At 43.1% G+C, this 12,548-nt stretch overlaps 1 protein-coding gene across 7 annotated transcripts in view; it reads left to right on the top strand.

Annotated features, from left to right (window-relative positions):
• The window catches only part of LOC126353810 (protein pigeon), a 479,712-nt gene that overhangs the window by 418,053 nt on the left and 49,111 nt on the right, over positions 1-12,548 (top strand). For all 7 annotated transcript variants that reach the window (XM_050002914.1, XM_050002910.1, XM_050002911.1 and 4 more), the window contains one exon: positions 8,418-8,632. In XM_050002914.1, coding sequence (XP_049858871.1) covers positions 8,418-8,632 — 215 coding nt within the window. The remainder of the gene's footprint in view (positions 1-8,417; positions 8,633-12,548) is intronic.

Genomic DNA, 12,548 nt, shown 5'->3' with positions numbered 1-12,548 from the left:
ATGCTACTGATACTGGGGAAGACATCCAACATAAATGGATGTAGGTGGTTTGAAACTATGTTCATGTAGTTCACAGCCATGATAATTTTTTGATTACTACCACAGGTCGCATGGAAGCCCATGTGAATATCACCTTTAGCTTAATACTGTCTCCACTGGCCAGCATCTGTGGTGCAGTGTATGTTTTGAGCAGCCGGTGTATCCAGACATGACTACCAACTTGAAGTAACAACAAACATGATTCACCCAATCAAGCGACACATTTCCACTACTCTAGTGTCCAATGTTAATGATCCAATGTTCACTGCGGTCATAATTGACATTGAATCAACATGAGATCACGTACCGTATTTACTCAAATCTAAGGCGCACCTTTTTTTCCAGTTTTTTAATCCAAAAACCTGCGTGCAGCTTAGAATCGAATGCAAAGTAAGCGGAAGTTCTGAAAAACGTTGGTAGGTGCCGCCACAACTAGCTTCTGCTATCGAATATATGTAGCACTACACAGGCATGCTTTGCAGGCACACTGGCACCAAAACCTCTGTGTCAGTAAATAAATTAAAAAAAAAAAAGGTAGATCAGAAGCTTTTTTCTCAACCCCCATTTTCGACCACTTCATTTTCATACATTATCCAACAAAGTAAATACACTCCTGGAAATTGAAATAAGAACACCGTGAATTCATTGTCCCAGGAAGGGGAAACTTTATTGACACATTCCTGGGGTCAGATACATCACATGATCACACTGACAGAACCACAGGCACATAGACGCAGGCAACAGAGCATGCACAATGTCGGCACTAGTACAGTGTATATCCACCTTTCGCAGCAATGCAGGCTGCTATTCTCCCATGGAGACGATCATAGAGATGCTGGATGTAGTCCTGTGGAACGGCTTGCCATGCCATTTCCACCTGGCGCCTCAGTTGGACCAGCGTTCGTGCTGGACGTGCAGACCGCGTGAGACGACGCTTCATCCAGTCCCAAACATGCTCAATGGGGGACAGATCCGGAGATTTTGCTGGGTAGTAAAGTTTGGAAGGTAGGAGACGGATACTGGCAGAAGTAAAGCTGTGAGTACCGGACGTGAGTCGTGCTTCGGTAACTCAGTTGGTAGAGCACTTGCCCGCGAAAGGCAAAGGTCCCGAGTTCGAGTCTCGGTCGGGCACACAGTTTTAATCTGCCAGGAAGTTTCATATCAGCGCACACTCTGCTGCAGAGTGAAAATCTCATTCTGGAAACATCCCCCAAGCTATGGCTAAGCCATGTCTCCACAGTATCCTTTCTTTCAGGAGTGCTAGTTCTGCAAGGTTCGCAGAAGAACTTCTGTAAAGTTTGGAAGGTAGGAGACGGATACTGGCAGAAGTAAAGCTGTGAGTACCGGACGTGAGTCGTGCTTCGGTAACTCAGTTGGTAGAGCACTTGCCCGCGAAAGGCAAAGGTCCCGAGTTCGAGTCTCGGTCGGGCACACAGTTTTAATCTGCCAGGAAGTTTCATATCAGCGCACACTCCGCTGCAGAGTGAAAATCTCATTCTGGAAACATAATGAAGCTCTTTCATTATAGTGCCAAATTCAAGAGGGAAGTTATATCTTTTGTGGAACAAAGTTCTAATTGTGCTGCAGGTCTGCGATACGAGACTGATGAGAGCAACGTCAGGTGACGACGACTACAGAGAAAATTCAGAAAAGGATTTAGTGGGCCAAAGTGTGGCCCACATCTTGCACAAGAAGTGATTTTAAATGAATTTGTTAAGGAACAACGTCAGAAATTCCTCCCTGTGAGCACGGAAATTTTAAAAATTAATCCACCTGAAATTGCTAGATAGCAAAAAATCTAAAATTTTAAGGCTAGTTGCAGGTGGATTGGTCTGTTTATGAAGTGCAGGGGCTTTTCACTTTGGAGGTATACTTCAGTTGCACAGAAGCTGTCGAAAAATTATGAAGAAAGCCTTGTGGAATTTCAGTACTTCATAATTAGGCAGTGCACAGAAAAGCAATACCTTCTTGGTCAGATAGGAAATGCTGTCCAGACTCCTGTAAATTTTGACATGTCATCAAATTATATGGTTGATGCCAAAGGAAAGAAAGACATAAGTATTCTTGCATCAGGGGGTGAAAAACAGCAGATGCCCGTCATGCTTGCTTGCACAGCAGATGGACATAAATTGCCGCCATTCATAGTTTTCAAGCAAAGGAATTTACTGAAAATGAAAGTGTTTCCAAAAATGGTAAATGTATGAGCAAACGAAACTGGGTGGTTTTCGGAGGACATGGTGCTGGAATGGATTGGGCGTGTGTGGAATCATCGTCCTTGCGCAGTGCTTGGTTCACACAGTGTGTTGGTATTAGATGCATACACAGGCCATACAACACCTGTAGTAAAACGAAAATGAGAGGAAAGCAAAACGGACTTGAGAGTAATTCCAGGTGGGATGACGTCAATTCTGCAACTACTTGACATCTGTTTGAATAAACCATTTAAGGACAAGCTGAAACCCATGTACACAGACTGGCTTTTGACAAACGACAGACAACTGACAAAAACAGGATGTGTAAAACATGCAAGTTTGTCGCAAGTGTGCCAATGGATTTATGGAAGTGTTCCAAACAAGCATTTAAAAAATGTTTTATATCCAATGCAGTAGATGGTATGGTGGATGATGCTCTGTATGAAGAAATGAGCAACAAAGAATTGAGTGATAGTAATTCAGAATGATGACTGATATTTTAAAAATTTTGTATAACTTGAGTTTAGGTTCTGCCTTATGGCAGGTCTTGTCTTGTAGGATGCCTCGTCAGAGAGGTCCACCGCATGAGCGTCTAGTGAAGTGATTCCAGTGGTCATTTTGGATTGCCTTCCACTGATGATGATGAAATGATAATGAGGACAACACAACACCCAGTCCCTGAGGGGAGAAAATCTCCGACCCAGGCCGGCCGCGGTGGTCTCGCGGTTCTAGGCGCGCAGTCCGGAACCGTTCGACTGCTACGGTCGCAGGTTCGAATCCTGCCTCGGGCATGGATGTGTGTGATGTCCTTAGGTTAGATAGGTTTAAGTAGTTCTAAGTTGACCACAGCAGTTGAGTCCCATAGTGCTCAGAGCCATCTCCGACCCAGCCGGGAATCGAACCTGAGCCCCTTGGCGTGACAGTCCTCACTAAAAATCTACTATGAAAATCTGACTGGCAAGACTGTTTGGGGTGTATGTCAATATAGACAGCTCTTAAGTTTTGGATTGTTTCCTAACTGTGACAAGAGATGGTTGCTAATAGCAAATTTTATGAATCGTGAATCTCATGTAGTATTCTCTTCACCATAAGAATAATACAAATGTAAACATTATGCCATGTATACTTTTGTGTTTGCTGCTATCTCATTTAAATCCTGTCTGCCTAGTAAACTATGAAACTAGAGTGAGACAACACCAAACGCAGAAGAATATACATATCATGTCACATTTATATTCATATTATTCTTATGTTCAATAGTGATACAGTCAGAAATGAAGCATGGCAACTGACTAGATTTTTAAATCTAAGATACTCTAATTTCTGTGCAGAATGTAATGTTCTAAAGAGATGTCTGCAAAAATTTTCAAATGGAGAAAAATTATCGCTAAACTTGTTGATCATTAGCAAAGAAAGCAGCAGTGTAAGTAACAACAAATAGCAGTCTCTCGCCATTGTTTCGCTAGTGAGATGATTCCTTATATATATATATATATATATAGAAAGAAACTTCCACATGGGAAAAATATATTAAAAACAAAGATTCCAAGACTTACCAAGCGGGAAAGCGCCGGCAGACAGGCACATGAACAAAACACACAAACACACACACACAATTACTAGCTTTCGCAACCGATGGTTGCTTCTTCAGGAAGGAGAGGGAAAGACGAAAGGATGTGGGTTTTAAGGGAGAGGGTAAGGAGTCATTCCAATCCCGGGAGGGGAAAGACTTCCCTTAGGGGAAAAAAAGGACAGGTGTACACTCGCACACACACACATATCCATCCGCACATACACAGACACAAGCCACCCTACCCAAAACCTCTTTCCTCGTCACCTTAGCCAGCTTCATCCTGACCCACAACTTCTTCACTTTTGAAGGCCAGACATACCAACAATTAAAGGGAACAGCCATGGGTACCAGGATGGCCCCCTCGTATGCCAACCTATTTATGGGTCGCTTAGAGGAAGCCTTCTTGGTTACTCAAGCCTGCCAACCCAAAGTTTGGTACAGATTTATTGATGACATCTTCATGATCTGGACTCACAGTGAAGAACAACTCCAGAATTTCCTCTCCAACCTCAACTCCTTTGGTTCCATCACATTCATCTGGTCCTACTCCAAATCCCATGCCACTTTCCTTGATGTTGACCTCCATCTGTTCAATGGCCAGCTTCACACATCCGTCCGTTCAAACCCACCAACAAGCAACAGTACCTCCATTATGACAGCTGCCACCCATTCCATATCAAACGGTCCCTTCCCTACAGCCAAGGCCTTCGTGGCAAACAAATCTGCTCCAGTCCTGAATCCCTCGACCATTACACCAACAACCTGAAAACAGCTTTCGCACCCCGCAGCTACCCTCCCGACCTGGTACAGAAGCAGATAACCAGAGCCACTTCCTCATCCCCTCAAACCCAGAACCTCTCACAGAAGAACCCCAAAAGTGCCCCACTTGTGACAGTATACTTCCCGGGACTGGATCAGACTCTGAATGTGGCTCTCCAGCAGGGATACGACTTCCTAAAATCCTGCCCTGAAATGAGATCCATCCTTCATGAAATCCTCCCCACTCCACCAAGAGTGTCTTTCCGTCGTCCACCTAACCTTCGTAACCTCTTGGTTCATCCCTATGAAATCCCCAAAGCACCTTCCCTACCCTCTGGATCCTACCCTTGCTACCGCCCCCGGTGTAAAACCTGTCCTATGCACCCTCCCACCACCACCTACTCCAGTCCTGTAACCCGGAAGGTGTACACGATCAAAGGGAGAGCCACGTGTAAAAGTACCCACGTGATTTACCAACTGACCTGCCTACACTGTGACGCTATCTATGTGGGAATGACCAGCAACAAACTGCCTATTCGCATGAATGGACACAGGCAGACAGTGTTTGTTGGTAATGAGGATCACCCTGTGGCTAAACATGCCTTGGTGCACGGCCAGCACATCGTGGCACAGTGTTACGCCGTCCGGGTTATCTGGATACTTCCCACCAACACCAACCTATCCCAACTCCGGAGATGGGAACTCGCCCTTCAGTATATCCTCTCTTCTCGATATCCGCCAGGCCTCAACCTCCGCTAATTTCAAGTTGCCGCCGCTCATACCTCACCTGTCTTTCAACAACTTCTTTGCCTCTGTACTTCCGCCTCGACTGACATCTCTGCCCTTACTCTTTGCCTTTAAATATGTCTGCTTGTGTCTGTGTATGTGCGGATGGATATGTGTGTGTGTGTGTGCGCGAGTGTACACCTGTCCTTTTTTCCCCCTAAGGGAAGTCTTTCCGCTCCCGGGATAGAAAGAAACTTCCACATGGGAAAAATATATTAAAAACAGTATAGGCAGGTTAGTTGGTAAATCACGTGGGTAACCAGCTACAATGGGGCGGACATGATGTTTGGATTTGTGAATTTTAGGAAGCAGGTAGAAGGTAGGAGTGCGAGGTGTCGGTGGGGTTAGGAGTTTGATGGATTCAGGTGAAAGGTTTTGTAGGGGGCCTAAGGTTCTGAGGATTCCTTGATGCTCCGCCTGGACATCAGGAATGGGATTACCTTGGCAAACTTTGTATGTAGAGTCGTCTGAAAGCTGACGCAGTCCCTCAGCCACATACTCCCGACGATCAAGTACCACGGTCGTGGATCCCTTGTCAGCCGGAAGAATGATGATGGATCGGTCAGCTTTCAGATCACGGATAGCCTGGGCTTCGGCTGTGGTGATGTTGGGAGTAGGATTAAACTTTTTCAAGAAAGATTGAGAGGCAAGGCTGGAAGTGAGAAATTCCTGGAAGGTTTGGAGAGGGTGATTTTGAGGAAGAGGAGGTGGGTCCCACTGTGATACAGGACGGAACTGTTCCAGGCATTGTTCAATTTGGATAGTGTCTTGGGGAGTTGGATCATTAGGAGTGGGATCAGGATTGTTTTTCTTCGTGGCAAAGTGATATTTCCAGCAGATACTACGAGTGTAGGACAGTAAATCTTTGACAAGGGCAGTTTGGTTGAACCTGGGAGTGGGGCTGAAGGTGAGTCCTTTGGATAGGACAGAGGTTTCGGATTGGGAGAGAGGTTTGGAGGAAAGGTTAACTATTGAATTGATGTTTTGTGGTTCCAGATTGTGTTGACTAGAATTTTGAGGTGTTGGGGGGGAGTGGAGCTGGAAGTGGGAGATTGAGTAGATGGGAGAGACTGGGTCTGTGTGCAATGAGAGGAGGTTGAGGTTTGTTGGAAAGGTTGTGGAGGGTGAGTGAGACGCCTTTCAGGAGGTGGGAAACCAGGAAATTGGATAGTTTTTTGAGGTGGAGGGTGGCATGCTGTTCTAATTTGCGGTTGGCCTGTAGGAGGATGCTATGAACAGCCGGTGTGGATGTGGGGGAGGAAAGATTGAGGACTTTGATTTGGGATAGGAGTTGACGGGTGTGTTCATTGGCCGAGTCGATGTATAGGTGAAGGATTAGTCGGGTGAGGGCTATGGATTGTGCTGTTTGGAACTGGTATAAGGACTGATGGAAAGAAGGATTGCAGCCAGAGATGGGAACTTTAAGTGTGAAGCCTTTGGGGGTAATGCCAAATGTCAGGCAAGCCTGAGTAAATAAAATATGGGAGCGTAATCTGGCGAGGGTGAAGGCCCTTAAAACCCACATCCTTTCATCTTTCCTTTTCCTTCCCTCTTTCCTGACGAACCAGCCGCCAGTTGCGAAAGCTCGAAATTCTGTGTGTGTGTTTGTGTGTTTTATTCATTGTGCCTATCTACCGGAAAGAAGAAGCAACCATTGGCTGCGAAAGCTAGAAATTTTGTGTGTATGTTTGTGTGTTATTTTATTGTGCCTGTCTACCAGCGCTTTCCTGCTTGGTAAGTCTTGGAATCTTTGTTTTCAATATATTTTTCCCATGTGGAAGTATATTTTTCCTATATATTTTTCCCATGTGGAAGTTTCTTTCTATTTTATATATATATATATATATATATAGATTCCAAGACTTACCAAGCGGGAAAGCACCGGCAGACAGGCACATTAACAAAACACACAATCACACACACAGAATTACTAGCTTTCGCAACCGATGGTTGCTTCTTCAGGAAGGAGAGGGAAAGACGAAAGGATGTGGGTTTTAAGGGAGAGGGTAAGGAGTCATTCCAATCCCGGGAGCGGAAAGACTTCCCTTAGGGGAAAAAAAGGACAGGTGTACACTCGCACACACATACACACACATATCCATCCGCACATACACAGACACAAGCAGACATCTGCACGCACAAAAGCAAGCCATGCCGCGAGTGGTGACAGGTCATAAACACTCATCATCAGAATGAGACAAACAATGCATGACGCAGTACAATAATGCATTTTCAGTGTAGAGTGACGTAAACACTTATAACAAAAAGAACAGCACTTATTAGATCAAAGCAAAATAAGCAATTGATTCAAACCAGATGAAGCATGTAAAAAGGGAAGGGTACCAGTATAAATATGGACAGAGCGCCTGATGCATAGCAATGGCTACCTGGTAAAGCTTAACTGCTAAACTTACAACTCAAACCAAACTACTGTAGCTGTATCTTCATCCATTGAAGCTAAATTGTGTCTCATGTTACAATGGACCAACTTTGTTTCTATTTGGAGGTGCGGTCTAAAACTTTTCTCTCTCGTTGAATTTTGTGTCTCAAATTTCAGGTGCAGCTTAGATTCTGGAATTTTTTTCCTTGATTTCTAGTCACATTTTTCAGGTGTGGCTTAGATTTGAGTAAATACAGTTGGAGTCATCTGCTATGGAGTCCCAGCAAAAAATTTCTTGGGGTTCAGACTGTGTCAAAAACTGTGTTTAATCTATTAAAAATTGTTTCAATATTAACAGTAGATGATCCGTACACACAAACATAATTAATTTTCCTTGCAAATGCCAGTAACAACTCTTAGTTCAATACCAGATGTTACTAAATGTTTATGATTACCAACTGTGATTTCAAACTGTATTTCTTGGTGAATGTAGTCACTGTGTCTTTCATTATTCCTGTTTATAATTTTTATATTTTTGACATAAAAAATGAATTATGCTTATCCTGCCTTGCATTTTCGATTTAACACATTGAATTGTTTACCCTTAGTATATTTTGTTGCTTCGGTTTTTAAATACAAGTTTTGTATTGTCTACAAAATTATGCTGATGTTAGTTAAAATTTTTCAGAGACCAGCTAGATGAAGACCGACGCAATGTAATGTTTGTCCTCTTGGAGCGTTATTACTATGCCATAGAATCATTAGCTTTCCCTCTGCCTCAAGGATTTACCTCCTTTTTTACATATCTTGGATACAGGACATTGTCTTTCTCTATGTTTCTGCAATACCTTCAGCGCAGCGTTTTTGAACTGCAGATTGATGTCATGAAGGCTATTATGGCAGGTAATTGTAACTTCCTGAAGTGTAGCAAATTAAATAGTATCTAATTAAGTCAAAAATGTATAAATTTTTGAGAATTAATTTCTGACTGTCATGTAAAGTGTCCAAGTGTCTGCTCTATTTCGTATCTGCTCCATTTCATAGGAAATGAAATAATGTTGTGAGCTCTAGAACATGCTTTGAACGTACTGTCCAATGCTGTAGGAGTACAATATCAAGGTCACTTCTAACTGTGTACTTATCAGAAGAAAAAAGAGAAGTTAAGCTACCATCCCAGGGCTGAAAGCAAGGGGAAACCACAGTCACTAATTTTCCCACGGGCCACAGCTCTACTGTACGGTTAAATGGTGATGGCATCCTCTTTGGTAACTTATTTTGGAGGAAAATAATCCCCCATTAAGATCTTCACACAGAGATTACTCAGGAGGACATCATAACCAAGAAAACCAAAACTGGCGTTCAGTAGGGTGGAACTTGTGATGTTAAATCCATTAATCAGATTAGTAGGTTAGAAAATTTAGAAAAGAAGATGGGTAGCTTGAAGTTAGAAATAGTGGGAACTAGTGAAGTACAGTCAGGACTTTTGGTTAGTTGAGTACAGGGTTATAAACACACTATCAAATAAGAATAATGCAGGAGAAGGCCTAATGGTGAACAAGACAATAGGAGTGTGCGTAAGCTTCTATGAACAGCTTAGTGAATGCATTAGCATAGCCAAGACAGACATGAACTAAACACTCATCACCTTTGTATCCTTAGATGCCGACTACCACTGCACCTGATAATTTATTTGCCACTGACACTTAGTTTAAGAATCATGAAAGAATGATGTATATGTGGAAGAGACTGGAAGATACTGGAAGGTTTTGTATTGATTATATAATGGTGAAACATGGATATCAAAACCAGATTTCAAATTATAAGTCCTTCCCAGAGGCAGTTGTGGATCTTGACCATAATTGATTGGTTGTGAACTGTAGATTAAAACTGAAGAAACTGCAAAAAGGTGGGTAATGATGGAGATGAGACCTAAATAAGTTGGAAGAACCAGACATTGTTGAGAATTTCAAAGCAGCAATGATTGAAACAGGAGAAGGTTTACAGAAATAGAAGGGGAAGTAAATGAAAGTGAAATGGGAGGTATGATACTGTGAGAAGAATTTTACAGAGCAGTAAAAGATCTTAGTTGAAACAAGCCCTTTATAGTAGATTACATTGTCTCAGAATTACTGATATCCTTGGGAGATCCAACCATGACAAAATTAGTCCACCTTCTGTCCAAGATATATGAGACAGATGAAATACCCTCAGATTTCAACAAGAACATAACAATATTCAATTCCATAGGAAGCAGATTCTGTCAGGTGTGAATATTACTGAACTCTCATTTTAATGTGCCATTGTTGCAAAATACCAACACCAATTATTTACAGAAGAATGGCTAAACTAGTAGAAGCTGATCTGGAGCTTGATTTGTTTTGGAAAACAGGACGCAGAGCTGACCGTTACTACTTCTCTTAGAACATAGGTAAAGTAAAGCAAGAAAGGTTGAACAGAATGGACAGTGTCTTGAAAGGAGTATATAAAATGAACATCAACAAAAGCAAAACAAGAGTAATGGAATATAGTCGAATTAAATCAGATGCTGTTGAGGGAATTAGATTAGGAAATGAGACTCTGAAAGCAGTGGATGAGTATTGATGTTTGGGCAACAATATGACCAATGATGACAAAAGTAGAGAGGATATAAAATGTATACAGCCAATGGTTAGATAAGTGTTTATGAAGAAGAGAAATTTGTTACCATTGAATATAAATTTAAGTGTTGGGATGCCTTTTCTGAAAGTATTTATCTGCAGTGTAGCCTTGTAGGGTAGTGAAAAGTGTATGATAAACAGTTTAGACAGGAAGAGAACAGAAAATTTTGAAATGTGGTGCAACAGAAGAATGCTAGAAATTAGATGGGTAGATCATGTAACAGATGACGTGCTGAAAAGATTTGGGGAGAAAAGAAATTTGTGACATAATTTGGCTAAAAAAAGAGATCGAAGACATCAAGGGATTTAGTATTGCAGGGAAGGGAGGGGGAGTGGGGGTCTTAGGAGACCAAGAGACAAATGCAGTAAGCAGGTTTGAATGGCTGTAGGTTGCAGTAGTATTTGGAGATGATGAGGTTTACACATGAGAAAGGGACCGAGCAGGCATATGGGGGCAAAGGCTTGCTGGTTAGTGGGAACTCTAATGTTAGGCGGGTGATGGAGCCCCTTAGGGAAATAGCATATCGGGCTGGAAAGAATTCCAACATACACTCGGTTTGTCTGCCGGGGGGCCTCATCCAGGATGTGGAGGCGGCCTTGCCTGTGGCTGTCGAGCTTATGGGGTGCAGTCATCTGCAATTAGTTGCTCACGTCGGCACCAATGATGCCTGTCGCTTGGGTTCTGAGGCAATCCTTTAGCTCGTACAGGCAACTGGCGGATTTGGTGAAGACCGCTGGCCTCACACGCGAGGTGCAAGCAGAGCTCTCTATTTGCAGTATCGTTCCCGGAGTGGATTGGGGTCCTTTGGTTTGGAGCCGAGTGGAGGGTCTCAACCAAAGGCTTCGTCGACTCTGTGACGGTCTTGGTTGCAGATTTCTGGACTTGCGTTTTGGGAGGGGAATTGAAGGACACCCCTAGATAGGTCAGGGGAGCACTACACCAAGGAAGTGGCTACTCAGGTAGCAGACTACTTGTAGCATGCATATGGGGGTTTTTTAGACTAGGCAGTAGTGCGAGGTGTCCTGATGAACACTCACCAGTCGATGTGCAGGCAGGGAAATCAGGACGCACTCAGTGTAAAGACAGTTCAGCTATCAAGATATTAGCAGTAAATTTTCAGAGTGTTCGGAATAAAATTCCTGAATTTACTGCCCTCCAGGAAGCGTGTGGCATGCAAATTATTCTCGGAACTGAGACATGGCTGAACCCTGAGATAGGAAGTTCTGAAATATTTAGTGAGGGGAGACCCAGAAAATATTAGATACAGGCTCTCAGGTAGGTGCTATTTTTCTTGACTTCCGGAAGGCATTCAATACAGTTCCGCACTGTCACCTGATAAACAAAGTAAGAGCCTACGGAATATCAGACCAGCTGTGTGGCTGGATTGAAGAGTTCTTAGCAAACAGAACACAACATGTTGTTATCAGTGGAGAGACGTCTACAGACATTAAAGTAACCTCTGGTGTGCCACAGGGGAGTGTTATGGGACCATTGCTTTTCACAATATATATAAATGACCTAATAGACAGTGTCGGAAGTTCCATGCGGCTTTTTGCGGATGATGCTGTAGTATACAGAGAAGTTGCAGCATTAAAAAATTGTAGCAAAATGTAGGAAGATCTGCAGCGGATAGGCACTTGGTGCAGGGAGTCGCAACTGACCCTTAACATAGACAAATGTAATGTATTGCAAATACTTAGAAAGAAGGATCCTTTATTGTATGATTATATGATAGCGGAACAAACACTGGTAGCAGTTACTTCTGTGAAATATCAAGGAGTATGTGTGCGGAACGATTTGAAGTGGAATGATCATATAAAATTAATTGTTGGTAAGGCGGGTACCAGGTTGAGATTCATAGGGGAGATTCCTTCGAAAATGTAGTCCATCAACAAAGGAGGTAGCCTACAAAACACTCGTTCGACCTGTACTTGAGTATTGCTCATCAGTGTGGGATCTGTACCAGATCGGGTTGACGGAAGAGATAGAGAAGATCCAAAGAAGAGCGGCGCGTTTCGTCACAGGGTTATTTGGTAACTGTGGTAGCATTACGGAGATGTTTAACAAACTCAAGTGGCAGACTCTGCAAGAGAGGCGTTGTGCATCGCGGTGTAGCTTGCTCGCCGGGTTTCGAGAGGGTGCGTTTCTGGATGAGGTATCG

The sequence above is a fragment of the Schistocerca gregaria genome, chromosome 3 (genome assembly GCF_023897955.1).
Source record: "Schistocerca gregaria isolate iqSchGreg1 chromosome 3, iqSchGreg1.2, whole genome shotgun sequence".
Taxonomy (NCBI): Eukaryota; Metazoa; Arthropoda; class Insecta; order Orthoptera; family Acrididae; genus Schistocerca; species Schistocerca gregaria.
Note: the sequence above shows the minus strand (reverse complement) of the source record. Positions and strands in the feature narration are given on the sequence as shown.